The sequence below is a fragment of the Capricornis sumatraensis genome, chromosome 19 (genome assembly GCF_032405125.1).
Source record: "Capricornis sumatraensis isolate serow.1 chromosome 19, serow.2, whole genome shotgun sequence".
Taxonomy (NCBI): Eukaryota; Metazoa; Chordata; class Mammalia; order Artiodactyla; family Bovidae; genus Capricornis; species Capricornis sumatraensis.
Window position 1 is genome coordinate 62,254,811 of NC_091087.1, and position 16,771 is coordinate 62,271,581.

At 41.8% G+C, this 16,771-nt stretch overlaps 1 protein-coding gene across 3 annotated transcripts in view; it reads right to left on the minus strand.

Moving 5' to 3' along the window:
- The window catches only part of TP53BP1 (tumor protein p53 binding protein 1), a 91,857-nt gene that overhangs the window by 13,971 nt on the left and 61,115 nt on the right, over window positions 1-16,771 (minus strand). For all 3 annotated transcript variants that reach the window (XM_068991085.1, XM_068991087.1, XM_068991086.1), the window contains 2 exons: window positions 12,887-13,370; window positions 9,174-9,326 (listed from right to left, as the gene is read on the minus strand). In XM_068991085.1, the coding sequence (XP_068847186.1) occupies window positions 9,174-9,326; window positions 12,887-13,370 (637 nt within the window). The remainder of the gene's footprint in view (window positions 1-9,173; window positions 9,327-12,886; window positions 13,371-16,771) is intronic.

Genomic DNA, 16,771 nt, shown 5'->3' on the forward strand with positions numbered 1-16,771 from the left:
ATGCCACAGCTAAAGATCCTGCGTGCAGCAACTAAGACTCAGCACAGCTAAACAGATAAATAGAAATAAATATTAAAAAAAAAAAAGAATTTGGAGATGAGAGGCCTCCTTGCTCCCCATTGCCATTAACAGATCATTTCTACCTCCCTACTTCTTGCTCCTACCAAACAAACCATTATCTGTCGTTCCGTTAAACTCTCTCCTTACCTCACCCACACCCTCCCAATCCCTCTCATGCATGAACACCTTACACCTGGTTCACAGCCTCCCCGTCTCCCCCTATTTTCATGATCATTTTTGAGGCTAACAACCAACAGATGACCCATCCAGCAACAAGCTTTCCCGATCTAATCACACCATCAACCTTTTCCTCTCCTCTACCCCAGCATCTTCATTCACCAGCGTTATTACCAGAACCTGCACCATCTCCAGAAATCTCACCCCTCTCCACTCACCATCTCCTATCATTTATCTCCTACTCTAGCCAGATCTGAATCAGCATCATCTGCCAAGGTCACTGAACTAAAGCATGTGTTGGGAGCCCAGAACTTAAGTCAACTCCTCGTGAACATAGCAAGCAAGCAGGGGCAAGACCAGTCCAGTGGGCTGGGACTCCAGGTGGCTTCTCAGTTGGAAAGGAGACCCAAAGAGCAGCAGCAACGTACACCTGCTTTTGCAACTGTTTAGTGTTAGGTAAAGACGACCAGGACCCCGAAAAGAGTGTCTAACAGGCTTTTTAATGGCGAAGCGCTCCCGGGTGGGGTTCCCGGACCCGAACGAGGCAGGTCGAGGAAGGCCGCGGCCGAACCGTGTTGTGGGTGGCTTTTATACGCTCGTTGGAGGGATGCTCAGGCTAGATGGATGGGGGTTCGGATAGGTTGCAGGCTGACAGGTCCTTCTACATGGCTGGGGTGGGGTGGCTTTAGCTGGCAAAGTGTGCTGTCATTGGTCCCCGGGATCTGGGAGGCTCCTTCTGTTAGAGACACCCCCCACCCCCGACCCCTGGCTGGGGAGAGAAAGGGCGGCCCATCATGGCCCCCAGGGGTCCGACCTTACATTTAGAAGTTCAGGCCTTGTTCTTATAATGACTTGGGTCCAGGCTCCAAGCTGGCCTGTTAAGATCTTTTTAATGTATTTGCTTATTCTTTTTCCTGCGTGTCCTTCTTCCTAGATACAGAGGCCACAGTAAGACAGAGTAGCAACCATCTTCTCTGGATTTATCCTCCAAATAGCACAGTGCCTGCCACAAAAGTGGCTTTAAATAAATATTTACTGAAGGAAGGATCTTCTCTCATAAACCTGTGTCCTATTTATATTCTCCCAGTAAATGGTACCTGGAGAAGGCAATGGCACCCTACTCCAGTGCTCTTGCCTGGAAAATCCCGTTGACAGTGAGCCTGGAAAGCTGCGGTCCATGGGGTTGCTGAGGGTTGGACACGACTGAGCAACTTCACTTTCATGCACTGGAGAAGGAAATGGCAACCCACTCCAATGTTCTTGCCTGGAGAATCCTACAGACAGGGGAGCCTGGTGGGCTGTTGTCTACGGGGTCGCAGAGTCGGACACGACTGAAGTGACTTAGCAGTAGCAGTAGCAGTAAATGGTACCACCATCTATCTGGCTTCCCTAACGGTTCAGTGGGTAAAGAATCTGCCTACAACGCAGGAGACAGAGGAGACGTGGGTTCGATCCCTGGTCAGGCAGATTCCTGGAAGCGGAAATGGCAACTCACTCCTGTATTCTTGCCAATAAAATCCCACGGACAGAGGAGCCTGGTGGGCTACAGTCCAAACGGTTGCAAAGAGTAGGACATGACTGAGCAACTGAGCACACATCTATCTGCCCTAGCAGAAAGCCCAGGCATCATATATGGTCCCTCCCTCTGCCATAATCCCTGTGGTCAGGAATTCAGCAGCCCATCAACTTCACCTTCTGTATGTTCTTTATGTATTTTACATCTGCTTCATTCCTCTCAATCCCTGCTGCTACTGCCCAAATTCAACACTCGCTGCCTCTGGTCTGAACTTTGCCTCTAACCTCTCCTGTTCCAATCAACTGTTACACTGCTCCAATCAGACCTTCCCAGTATGCAAATCTGAGTATATCATTCCTTTCCCCCAAATTCTTTAAAGGCTCTCCATCACATAAAAGATAAAAATCTAAAAAGAAAAAATCAGATAAAAATCGAAACTCTGGTATACAACCGTGGTATACAAAGCCTCGTGCTCTGGGCCCTGAGCAACCTCAAGAGCATCCTCTCTCCTCAGTCCCCACCCTTTCGTTCTCACTGCATCCTGGATACTCATTAAGCACGCCACGGAGTCTACAACACGGGCAAGCGTCTTCACTCTGCCTGCAGCGTCCTCCGCCCCTGCCCCTTCTCTGCCCCACTCCTGAGCACACATCTGCTGTGAGGCCTCTCAGCCCCCTTCAGGTCCACTCACAGGCTCTAAGCCCTCCTTCTAACACAGCTTTCCCACCTCTCTACTGCAGCGACCACAGTTCTGGATTGCTTGCACGCCAAGTGTATGCTCCTAAGAGAATAGGGACCCTGTCTTTTTATCTTCATAGTAGTGCTAAGAACACAGCAACAGAGAAGTTGCGGGTAAATAAATGAATAAAAGATAATAATCAAAGGCTACAAGAGATGAGGGAAAGTTCCCAGAATCCTCTGACCTCGACCTGTCCACCTTCACATCTTTAGCCTGGCTACCAACTGGACTATTCCCACCTGTGTTCTCTTTACTTTCTGCCTCTGTGCCTTTGCCCGCCAAGGCTTCTTTTTAAATGGAATGTCCTTTTCCCTGAATCTCTCAATATCTAAAACCTTCAATGTTGAACTAAATTACTTTCTGGCCCTTACCCAAAGGATTTGTCAAAATTCCCTTCAAACGAGTTTCTTCCTCTTCTCAACTCCTACACAGACCTTCCTTCTGACACACGTCCCTTCCACTCTTAAGAGACTGCACATCGCAGCAGTCAGGAAGGCAGGCTCTGGAATCAGACTGCCGGGAATAAATGCCACTTCCTCTGTTCATTAGCTATACAGTATCAAGCAAGTGAGTTTAACTTGCTATGCCTCAGTTTCTTGAATGTAAAATGAGAATAATATCTACTCCATACCTTAGTTGTGAGAATTAAATTAAGTTAAATCACTTAAAAGTCCTTAGAATAGTGCCAGGCATATAGCCAGTGACCAATAAATGTTCAGTTCAGTTAGTTCAGTCGCTCAGTCGTGTCCGATTCTTTGTGACCCCATGGACTGCAGCATACCAGGCCTCCCTGTCCATCACCAACTGCAATATATGTTAGCTGCTATTATTATTTTATTTAATTACAGCAGTGTTTCCCAAACTATGTAACACAGGGATATAACAAACATTACTGTAAAAAGTGTTCAATGGTCAAATAAGTTTGGGAAGTTCTAGGTTACACAATAAAATAAGTATCTTTACTGTAAGACTTCTTAAGGTCTTTAATGTAATATGCATTGTGAATTCCCACAATGGGGGAAGGGATGGTTACAGTTCTTGGTGTTTTCTCAAACGTAATATTTACGACCATGGAATTTTTTTCCCTCTCAGAATATCTAACAAGCCTACTGTTTCCAGATATATACTTTAAAAAGCCTCATAAATGAAATAATGAAGTAATATGTGTAACACTTAAAACAGCACCTGGCACAGACTTCAGAGTAGACTAAACAGCTACAAAACCTTGTCATGAAAGCAAACTGTTTTTCTGTAAAGCTGCTAAGTTCGTAATTTCTCCAAGATGGTAATAACATTGAAAAAAATTTTGCAAACATAAAATTGAAGGTAGTGCTCCAGTTCAAGATGGTGGAGTAGAGGAACATGCACTCGTCTCCTGCGAGAGCACCAAAATCACAACTAGCTGTTGAATAACCATAGACAGGAGGACACTGGAAACCACCAGAAAAAGATACCCCATGTCCAAAGACAATGAAGAAGGCGCAGAGAGACGGTAGGAGGGGCACACTCACTAAAAAATCAAACCTCATACCCACCGGGTAGGTGACCCACAGACTGCAGAATGGTAATACCAGAGAAGTTCTCCCACTGTTGTGAAATTTCTGAACCCCACGTCAGGCTTCCCAGCCTGGGGATCCAACAAAGGGACTGGGAATCCCCAGGGAATCTGGCCTTGAAGGCCAGCGGCACTTGATTATAAAGACTTCCACAGGACTGGAGGAAACAGACACTCCAGCCTTAGAGAGCACAAACAAACCCTTCTGTGCATCAAGGCTCAGAGCAAAGGAGCAGTGAGCCCACAGGAAACTGAACCAAAGCTACCTGTTAGTGTGGTAGGGTCTCCTGTGGAGGTGTGGGTCAGCAGGGGCTCGCCACAGGGACAGGGGAGACTGGCAGCAGCTGTCTGGGAAGGTCCCCTTTGGTATAAACCCTCTTGGAGGTCGCCATTAATCCTACTACCATAGAGCCCAAGGCTGGGTCACCTCAGGCCAAACACCTATCAAGGACTCAACCCCACCCATCAGCAGATAACTGGATTAAAGCTTTACTGAGCAAGGCACTGCCCACCAGAGCAAGACCCAAGTGTTCCCATCACCAGTCCCTCCCATCAGGAAGCTTACACAAGCCTCTTAGCCTCCTCCATCAGAGGACAGACAGAAAGGCAAGAATAACCACAAACACACAGTGAGTAAAACAAAACCACATTACAGAAAGTTAATCAGCATGAAAAAGCAGAAAGTTATGTCCCAGATGAAGGGACAAGATAAAACCCCAGAAAAACAAATAAATGAAGTGGAGATAGGCAATGCTCCAGAAAAAGAACTCAGAATAATGATAGTGAATATGATTCAGGATCTCAGAAAAAAGAATGGAGGCAAAGCTTGAAGAGATGCAAGAAACATTTACCAAAGACCTAGAAAGAAACAAAGTGAAGTCGCTCAGTCGTGTCCAACTCTTTGCGACCCCACGGACTGCAGCCCACCAGGCTCCTCCGTCCATGGAATTTTCCAGGCAAGAGTACTGGAGTGGGTTGCCATTTCCTTCTCCAGGGGATCTTCCTGACCCAGGGATCGAACCTGGGTCTCCCACATTGTAGACAGAGACGCTTTACCATCTGAGCCACCAGGGAAGCTTAAAGACCTAGAAAAACTAAAGAAAAAACAAACAGATGAATAATACACCAGAAGGAATCAACAGCAGAATAACTAAGGCAGAAGATCAGATAAATGATCTGGAGGACAGAAAGGTGGGAATCACTGCCACAGAATAGAATATAGAAAAAGGAATGAAAAGAAATGAAGACAGCCTAAGAGACCTCTGGGACAACAGTAAACGCACCAATATTCGCATTATACAGATTCCAGAAGGAGAAGAGAAAGGACCAGAGGAAAATATTTGAAGAAATAATAGCTGAAAACTTCCCAAACATGGGAAACGAAACAAACAAACCAAGCCCAAGAAGCACAGAGTCCCAGGCAGGATAAACCCAAGGAGGAACACACTGAGACACACAGTAATCAAACTGACAAAAATTAAAGACAGAGATAAATATTAAAAGCAACAATAGAAAAATGACAACATACAAGGGAACTCCCACCAGGCTATCAGCTGGTTTCTCAACAGAAACTCTACAAGCCAGAAGGGAAAGGCATGATATATTTAAAGTGATGAAGGGGAAAAACCTACAACTAAGACGACTCCATCCAGCAAGACTCTCTTTCAGATTTGATGGAGAAATCAAAAGCTTTCAAGACAAGCAAAGTTAAGAAAATCCAGCACCACCAAACCAGCTTTATAACAAATGCTAAAGGAATTTCTCTAGGCAAGAAACACAAAAGAAGGAAAAGACCTACAGAAAATAAACCCCAAACAATTAAGAAAATGGTAATAGGATCATACATATTGATAATTACCTTAACTGTAAATGGATTAAATGCAACAACCAAAGACATAGACTGGCTGAGCAGATGAAAACATGTGCCTGTATGCATTTCCACTTACTTACCACATCACTCTGCTTGACCTCCCCCCCAAACTGTATGTAATTATTTTATATTTACAGTTAATCATGTTCCCATTGGAGAAGGCAATGACAACCCACTCCATTACTCTTGCCTGGAAAATCCCATGGACAGAGGAGCCTGGTAGGCTGCATGGTCCATGGGGTCACGAAGAGTCAGACATGACTGAGCGACTTCACTCTCACTTTTCACTTTCCTGCATTGGAGAAGGAAATGACAACCCACTCCAGTGTTCTTGCCTGGAGAATCTCAGGGACAGGGGAGCCTGGTGAGCTGCCGTCTCTGGGGTCGCACAGAGTCGGACACGACTGAAGCGACTTAGCAGCAGCCATGTTCCCATTATGGCTTTCAACTGTAATTATATTTTATTTTTTATAATTATCTTTTGATTATGAAAAATGATAAACATCTTTTACTATTGTGATTATGTAACTATTACTCATCTAATACCACTGTATCATGATTGGTCAACAGAAAAATTATGTAATTCTGTATCACCTAAACTACCATTTAATAGAAAAACCTGTAATCACTTTTTAAGATCCATATGCATATCAGAATTACCTTGAACTATTTTGAAAACTACAAATATCCAGGTATTGCTTTTTTTTTTTTTTTGCCAGAGGTCCAGATACGTTTCTAATGGGCAGCCACATTTAAAAATGACTGGACTATATGAGGATCTTTTATCTAGTTTGTTTCACTTTTTCTGTTTCATATTTAGTGCTCTTATTTCATTCAGTTTATGTTTTCCAATTTCTCCATCTCCTTTTTTTGATGTTCTCTCTCAAGGCTTTATCAAGCACAGCAGAAAAGCTTTTGTATACATATATGTAATATATATATTTTATAAAACGTATGAATTTTTGCCTAACTAAAAACTTTATGACATTTTGATTCCACTTGTTTGATTTACCATGACTAGAATGCTAGATTTCTAATTTAAAAAAACAGATATACAACAAGCAACAAAGGTTTACTGTATAGCACAGGGAACCTAGTCAATATCTTGCAATAACCTATAATGGAAAATAATTTCAAAAATAACAAGTGTGTATAAGTGAATCACACACACAAAAAAGAATTCCACTTTCTGAAATTTAGTAATGTTTATTTTCTTGTCAATTTTTCTAAATGTCCTATGGACATCTAAATAACAATGCATGAGATACAAAATTTTAAATATATTTCTGTAGGATACGCTTAATATAAATTATATTTAAATTACTGACATCAAAGATGCTCTTATTTTTTCTGCATATGTCTGTGATTATGTATTTTTTCTTTTCCCTTATATTTCTTCTGATATTTGCTTTATGTATCTTTCTTTCTTATTAAAAGTGTCTAATGGTTTATGATGTCTATCTTCTTTGTGAAATTGTACCTTTTATCATTAAAAATATTCATCTTTGTTTCATTTAAAATAAATTTTTAAAAAATTGAAGGTAAACCAGCATTTTAAAAGAAATATTTCTGTCATCTGGTGTATAATAAAGAATATAAGACAATTTCTCAAACTAAAATTAAATACTTTCTGACATGAGGGCCATAATGGCCCATTAATGAACAGCAGCAATAATATGTTCCACTTAAACTATTTACCAGTTTAATTCTCCCAGAGCGCAATCTCCTATATGGCTAGCTGCCAGAATTAAAAAAGTGCTTGACTAAGGAATAAAATAGCTATGTCTCTTGTCAATTAGTAAAATGGTTCCTGCAGGAACTTCCCCAGTGTTCCAGGGGTTAAGAATCCACCTGCCAGTGCAGGGGACCCGGGTTCCAACCCTGATCCTGGAGGATCCTACATGCTACAGAGCAACAAAGCCTGCAAGCCACAACTGAGACCGCACTGTAGAGCCCTAAGCTGCAACTGCTGAAGCCCGCATGCCCTAGGGCCCATGCTCTGCAGTAAGAGAAACCGCCACATCTAAGAGTAGCCTCCACATGCCACAACCAGAGAAAGCCCACGAGCAGCAACAAAGGCCCCGTGCATCACATAAATGAACACTGAAAACGTAAAACATAATATTTTATCAGCGTATGCACCAAGATATTAACATATGTGGGCTTCCCTGGTAGCTTAGTGGTAAAAAAATCCACCTGCCAATGCAGATGGTTTCGATCCCTGGATCAAGAAGACCCCCTGGGGAAGGAAATTTCAACCCACTCCAATGTTCTTGCCTGGGAAATTTCATGGACAGAGGAGCCTGGCGGGCTACAGCCCATGGGGTTGCACAAGAGTCAGACATAAGTAAGCGATTAAATAAGAACATTAACATATGTACCAGATATCAACATATGTACCAAGAAAAAAAGTGCCAGATCTTTAATTCTAGAAAATCTAACCTCAGCCACTGTTGGAGAAGGCAATGGCACCCCACTCCAGTACTCTTGCCTGGAAAATCCTATGGACAAAGGAGCCTGGTGGGCTGCAGTCCATGGGGTCGCTAAGAGTCAACACGACTGAGCGACTTCACTTTGACTTTTCACTTTCATGCATTGGAGAAGGAAATGGCAACCCACTCCAGTGTTCTTGCCTGGAGAATCCCAGGGACTGGGGAGCCTGGTGGGCTGCCGTCTCTGGGGTCACACAGAGTCGGACACGACTGAAGCGACTTAGCAGCAGCAGCCACTGTTAGATCTAAACAAAGCAGCATACAACACTGTCCACTGTAACAGTCAATAAACATCAATATTCCACTGACACTGGGAATGAGTTCATAGTGAATTCTACTAAAAAATAAAGGTACACTTCCTACTATAGGCTCATAACCACACATGGATGGAGACCAAGATCAATGAGTAAAAAATGATAACGTGAGAAAACAGTAAGAAACAATGAGAAAATACATGCTGCTAAGCTGGAGATTCTAGACTTCATTAGTTTCCAAGGATTAAAAATAACACATAAAATCTTTATACCTGACAGACTCACCACTGTTCTGGGACTGGTTAAATAACTGACAAACCAAAGGTCAGACAGCAAACCCATGGTTGGGAAAAACAGAACTCTAACCCAGTTCTTAAATCTTTCTCACAGAAGGAGGAAGGAAAACGAAGCATTAGCAGCTAGCTGCATAGGGAAGAGGGATGGAGGCGGAAAACCAGGGTAATTTTTCTACGGAAAGAAATCTGCCACATAGACCCAAGTATGTATTACCTCAGTTACTTTTCTTTCTACTTCTGTCCCGTCCACATAATACACATCTGTGATGACACGAGTGACAAGCGTGCGGACCTCACGAATCGTTCTCATGTGGCGATGCAAGACGTGGCCGTGTGGGGGCTGAGGCATATCAAACTCTTCCTCTCCCTATGACAGAAAACAGAGAGCACAGGCATGAGTCTCCCTGCAAACTGGCAGACTCACAAGTCAACTTCTTCACGATGAGCACTGTTCAGAGGTTCCATGAATCTCGAGTGATGGAATTTTCCAGCTGCTCTGTTTCTATTCACTTATGGGTAACACTAGAGATGGGCCAGCTGTCTAGTGAGAGGAGTTTTTATCAGTTTCACCTAAAAACCTATTTCAGTCTAAATCAAAATCATAACATCTAGCACTTATATCTAGGATTTTTAAGTGAAATGTTGATCCCCTAAAAGCACATTAGAGATTATAATTCTTCTGATTCTGTTGCTGACTTATCAATCAGCATAAAATTTACACTTGCAAGGTCTTCAGATAAAAGGAAGGCATTCTTTAGAACTTTATATAAAACAGAATAAGATCTGAAAATCTCAGTGCAGTCTGTTTTTCTTGCATTCGTAAGTGAAAACTATGGTATATTTATTCCTGAAGCAAGACACATTGATTTCTCCCAGAATTAAATATGAAATATTTAATGTATTTCAAATAATAGACTGTAACTAAAGAGTTGAGCTAGTGTCCTGAAATAGAGGACATTAGCAAATTAGGATTTTGTATCTAGTTGTATCATAAAGAATAGTCAGTTACATAGTTTAAATGAGACCCTACATTTTTATGACAACTATTACATACATGTTTTCCCATAACATCTGTATCATATTTATCCACATCCACAACCCCACCCCTTCTGCCCCACAGCTCTGTAACTGTGAAAGGAAACGCATGCTTTTTTCTCCCACCTGATTTCCCCTACAGTAGACAGATACTACTTTCTGCAATCAGTGTCAAGGTCAGTGACAGTGTCAAGCGTCTTTCAGAAGAGTTATATGTGCCACCGCAATAATGGTGAGCCTGGTTTTTCATTACAGTGTGGCAATATTTTACCTAAAGTAATTTACCTGAAGAATTCCCAGTCCAACTTCATGTTAGGGTGAAATATCTACGAAAATTATGTGAATAAATACAAATAAAGTGCATGGAAACTTATTCAACCAATTCCTTAAAATAACTCTGTCTATACAAACAACTCTGGTTAATGAATGGTCAAGGTACTGGTCTGTCACACACCAGTTACCAGGGTGCCTCTGCCTAAGAACCACAGCAGCCTGGACCTGCTAGCTGCACACACGGTGATCAGATCCTCAATCACAGAAGTCTAAAAGCTTTTGGTGTGCTTTACGTGTATCCTTAAAATGCAGCCAAAAGCCTCCCTGTAGTCTTCCATTACAACAGCCAGGTAAATGATCACATCAAGAGAAATACCTAAATAAACATCTCTGATAGAGTAAGAAAGAAGAGAAGGGAAAAGGCGGCAGATAAAAACAAAGTTAGGCTTACTCTCTTCAAATAGTATTCTGAAAGGAGGTTTCTGTAAAGATACGTAACTTGAGGATCTTGTTATAATTAAGGGAAAATAAAATGAAAATAAAGCCACACTTTCACTTCACAGAAAACCTGGCTCCAGGCCCACCTGACACACAAATGGAAATTTAAGCAATGTCAAAGGTAGGCTGCCTATGCTTTTTCTCTGAGCCTGACCTGAGTCCTACCCAGACTGCAGGAGATAAAAAGCACCAACATTCAGAAGATGTCCATAGAGCCTTATCATTTTCTAATCACTCTTCAAAAGATGGCATACCAATCCCAATTTCTGTTACAGTACCCATCATTTATATTTTTTTTATTGTGGTAAAATATACTTAACATAAAAATTACTGACTTTAACCACTTTTAAATAGACAGTTTGTAGCATTATGTACAGTCACACTTTCATAAACATCACTGTATTCATTTCTCTATAACTCTTTTTATCTTTCCCAACTGAAACTCTGTACCCATTCACTATTTACTCTTTTGAGCACTTTTCTTTCCTTGGCAGGAGGAACTAGCTTTTAAATGTGCTGTTTCACTCTGCATGACATAGCAGTAGTACAGCGTAAGTGATGGTTGTGTTGCTAACAGCTGCAGTAGTGGCATTTAAAACAATAATCAATAGGTCACAACAGCAGCCAGTATATACTGAGCATTTACTGTGTGTCACACCCAGCACTAAGGGCTTTGCAAACTTCATCTCATTCAACTTTCAAGACATCTAGATGACGTCTGACTCCAAAGCCTGGGCCTTAACTAACACTCTGGCTCACTCACTGGCTCCTCCTCGTCACGACACAGGAGCAGGGATTATTTCCCTAGTTGACAGAGGGAGAATATGAGGGAGTAAAGCAAGACACCATCTAGAGGCATTCATGTGACTGCTGTCTTTAAGGTACAAGTTTTAACCCTTGTTATAAAGGCAGAGAAACCAAATTATTATGTGGCGAATACAAGCACTTTAAGAGTAAAATAAACAGCTGCAAAATAGGGTCTGATGTGCTACAGCTCCTATATCCAAAAGGCTATGTTATTTTGAATCTGTATGAATTGAGAAGGTCCTAGGTCTCAGACAGTGTTAGTATAAAAGGCTAATATAAACAGAATTTTTGGAGAGGCACGGATAAACAGAACAAGACTACACAAGCTATGATTAAAAAATAGAAAAGCAACATAGCATAATGAAAAGAATACCGATTCTGAAGTCAGATATGCTGAGTTCAAATTCCAGTTCTGCCACCTACTGATGGCAAAATCTTGGGCAAGTTACTTAACCTCTCTTCAGCTTGGTTTCTTTACCTGTGAAATGGGAATAACAATACCAACCTCATGGGTTGTCTTGAGCACAGTGCTGATATACTGTAGGTGTTCAATAAATAGGAACTATATTATTTTTATAAAACAAACAACCTGGACCATTCAAATGAGAGGTACATCACTAGTAAAGCTTTCCTAGGCAGATTTCAAGTGATGATGCTTTACTGAAAAGGCAATTTAACCACGGTTACTAATGAAATTTTATGAACTTCCTCTTGTTAGCATGTACATTTACCCCCTCAATTTTCACTAGTTCCTACACATCCCTACTCTATTTCTAAAAACCTGGTCTTCCAGCCTCATATTCATCAGCCCCAAAACTTTTCTTCCCACTGTATCTACTCTCAGCCTCTTTCTGCAGTCCCTGGTTACCTGGGAACTCTCCCTGTTACTGCTGTTTCCACTGCTGTGATACACTATCCTTCACACTTCTACTCCTTCTGGGAACCATAGTGAAATCAGCTTGGGGGAGAAGCAATTGGCTCTGATGGTTATAAAGGAGAATGAAAAATGGCAGCAGAAGATTGAATGCAGAAAAGTACCACAGGACCCAAACTGTACTCCTGGCTTTCTCAGCCAGTGAAGACCTACTGGACAAACTCTAGCACCAAAGACTGTAGAAATAGCCTTTGGCTATAGCTATTCAGAATTTCCACCACCCTGTCTCTTATCCCGGATAAACTGTTTTTGTCTTTTAACCACTGGTCTGTATAAAACAGTCAAGAATTATTGTTAAGTGGAAGCAGCACAACTTAAATCCTCTGGGAATCCAGAAAGGTGAAAACAGGGCCCCTGAGGTACCCTACGTGCTCTCTCACCTGGCTATGGAGCGACTCTGTATCATCCCCAGGAGCACTGACTGCTCTCTCACCAGTCCCCTTCTCAGTCTGAACTGTGGCATCTCGTCTTCCCGAGTTCTGGTCCACTGTACTGGTCCCTTGTTCACACACATTCTGTACAGTCTGAGTTGCTGCTGAAACAGTTTCTGGGACCCACAAGGAATGTTCTATGGTCTGGATCCCTACGTTATTTTGGCTGGGCCTTTCAATCAAGGCTTTACTAGGTTTCTCCTGACTGGTACTCCACTCTCCTTTCTGGCCTTCTGGCATATCTATCTCCATTGCTTCCCCTTGAGGACTGGATGGCTCCTGTGTGGCCATCTGCTGGGAGGTAGGAGCAGCAGGCTCTTTGACAGGACTACTGGGCTTCATGGGCTGTTGACTCTGCCTGGTCCCTTGGTCACCTTCGAACTTTCCCTTCTCCTCATCGTCTTGAGTACTCGGAAAATGGAGCAAGCTTCCCCTGTAAATGAAGCACATAAAGAAACCATGTTAAAAAAAAACACAAAAAAACCTATCAAGTAAGTGTGTGTGTGTCAAGTGGGAAATCATAATTTGATGATCTGAGAAATGTAGGGAAGGGTGAAAATAAGGTGACCAGGTATATCACCTTACAAGATTTCTCATCATGATTTCATTCCTGTGGAAAAATAATGGTACACAGGATTAGTCCACTACGACAGTAAAATAGCCACAAAATTTCTCCTCTCCATTAGCTATGAACTCTGAAACCCGACAGGAAAATAAGGTCAACAAAAGATGTAAACCATTACTGAAGCCATAGACAATGAGGGCAATTTAGGGATCTACTTTAAAAGAGATCACCTAGGTCGAGACATCTCATTTGGCTTTATTAATGGTTCTAACATTCCTTAAATGACTCCCAGCATTCTAGATACTGTTCATTACCCTCTTGACTAATAATTTTAGGAAAAGAAACCCAATTTTTGAAAGAAAGAGTTGTAGGTGAGATTCTAGTTTTGCTAGCTATACTGGCAGTATCTACAACAAACCATTTCAGAATGATTTGGTTCTTCAGAGTATTCCTTTTCATTAATCTTCCCATTTGGCTATCAGTGATTTATTTATATGTCCCACAAGCATTTGATAAATGTCTCCTACAAACCAGATACCATGAAGCCCTGAGGTGCAAAGTAAGTGCTCAATAAATTCACTTTCAACAAAAGAATGTTCTCGCAATCAGTTAATTGCAAAAATCTACTTACAGACTAAATAAACTAATTATATTTAATGTAACTGTGTTCGTGTAGAAAATGTACATGTCTTTTTAATAAATCCTAAGTTCAGACTCTATGACATAAATAACAGCAAGAACCTCTATGATCGACCTCCTAGAGTAATGGAAATGAAAACAAAAATAAATAAGTGGGGCCTAATTAAACTTAAAAGCTTTTGCACAGCAAAGGAAACTATAAACAAGGTAAAAAGACAACCTTCAGAATGGGAGAAAATAATAGTAAATGAAACAACTGACAAAGGATTTACAAAATATATAAGCAACTCATACAACTCATATCAGAAAACCAAACAACCCAATCAAAAAGTAGGAAAAAGACCCAAGCAGACATTTCTCCAAAGAAGACATACAGATGGCTAATAAACACCTGAAAAGATGCTCAACATTACTCATTACTAGAGAAATGCAAATCAAAACTACAATGAGATATCACCTCACACCAGTCAGAATGGCCAACATCAAAAAATCTACAAACAATAAATGCTGGAGAGGATGTGGAGAAATGGGAACCCTCTTGCACTGTTGGTGGGAAAGATACAGCCACTATGGAGAACAGTGTGGAGATTCCTTAGAAAATTAGGACTAAAACTACCATATGGACCCAGCAATCCCACTAAGGCATACACCCTGAGGAAGCCAAAACTAAAAAAGAAACGTGTACCCCAATGTTCACTGCAGCACTATCTACAAAAGCTAGAACATGGAAGCAACCTAGATGCCCAAAGACAGATGAATGGATAAAGAGGCTGTGGTACATATGTACAATAGAATATTACTCAGCCATAAAAAGGAACACATTTGAGTCAGTTCTAATGAGGTCGATGAACCTAGAGCCTATTATACAGAGTGAATTAAGTCAGAAAGAGAAAAATAAATATTGTATATTAACGCATATACATGGAATCCAGAACGGTGGTACTGATGAAATTATTTGCAGGGCAGCAATGGAGACGCAGACATAGAGAACAGACTTATGGACACGGGGTGCGGGGAGGAAAGAGAGGATGGGATGTACAGAGACAGCAACATGGAAACTTTCGTTACCACATGTAAAATAGATAGCCAGTGGAATTTGCTGTATGACTCAGGGAACTCAAATTGGGGCTCTGTAACAACCTAGAGGAGTGGGGTGGGGAGGCAGGTGGAAAGGACGGGACATATGTATACCTATGGCTGATTCAAGTTGATGTTAGGCAGAAACTAACACAATTCTGTAAATCAGTTATCCTTCAATTAAAACATAAATTTAAAATCAAAAAATAATAAATAAATCATAAGTCCAGTGAGTTACTATACCATGAAAAACTACATACTAATGTAGTTTTAGATTGCATTCAAGATACAGTAACCACAGGCTTCCCTGGTGGCTCAGTGGTAAAGAATCCCCCTGCCAATGCAGGGGACACAGGTTCTATTCCTGGTCCAGAAAGATCCCACATGCCGTGCAGCAACTAAGCCCATGAGCCCCATGCTCCGCAACTAGAGAAGCCACTGCAGTAAGAAGCCCACACGTAAGAGCAGCCCCTGCTGACCGCACCTAGAGAAAGCCCGTGAGCAGCAACAAGGACCATACACACACACGCACGCACACGTGTGAGCACATACACCAGATTAAGGGCTTTCCTCGTGGCTCAGACAATAAGAACCTGCTTGCAATGCAGGAGACCTGGGTTCAATCTTTGGGTTGGGAAGATCCACCGCCAGCACAAAGACAAAAAGAATCCATTCTGAACTAATCATGGAAAGACATCTGGAATGTTTCAGGCTGCCATGTCTGACAAAGCATAAACTGAGATATACCCAGAAGATAAATTCAGGGTGACAAACAGTCTAGAAACTATGTATCTTGCTGCTCTAAGTGTTTGGCCACAGAAAGACAGAGCTAGCCATCTGGAAAGAAAAAGCTGTCTCCAACTTGGGAGGCGCTCTCACCCTAAGAAGCTGAACAGACCTGGGCAGACAGAAAAAGGAAGTATGAAGAGTTCTTTAGTGCTTGCTCTGCATCTTGGAGAAGGGAAAAGGAGACATTTCTGAAGTTTCTATCTTGTATAGCACAGCTTACCACAACAGGAGACCAAACACAGTTTACAAGAGAGTTCTGGCCAAAGAGAGCCTGGTATATTCAATGCAAATGGTTGTTAAGAGCTTGGGTCCTATCTGTCAGGAACCTCAACTGAATGAGGATATAGGTAAGAGGAAAGAGAGTAAAATCACCAGAAGACTAATGAGTAACACCAACCTGGTTTATAAGTGATCATACATACAAATTACTTAGCAGAGTGCTAGATACACAGCAGATGCTCCATCAGTATTACTTGCATAAGACAAAGCATGGACTGAATACACATTTGAATCTTTAAGAATCTAACGTATCAACACCTAAGCAATAATAAAAGTGAGCCAAAAGCTAGAAGGGACAGGATTTGATTTACCATTTTAAGAACTGTTCCCACCCTTAAACAAGCCTAGACATTTTACCTCAGTTCAGTTCAGTTCAGTCACTCAGTCGCATCTGACTCTTTGCAACCCCATGAACCACAGCACACCAGGCTTCCCTGTCCATCACCAACACCCGGAGTCCACCCAAACCCATGTCCATTGAGTTG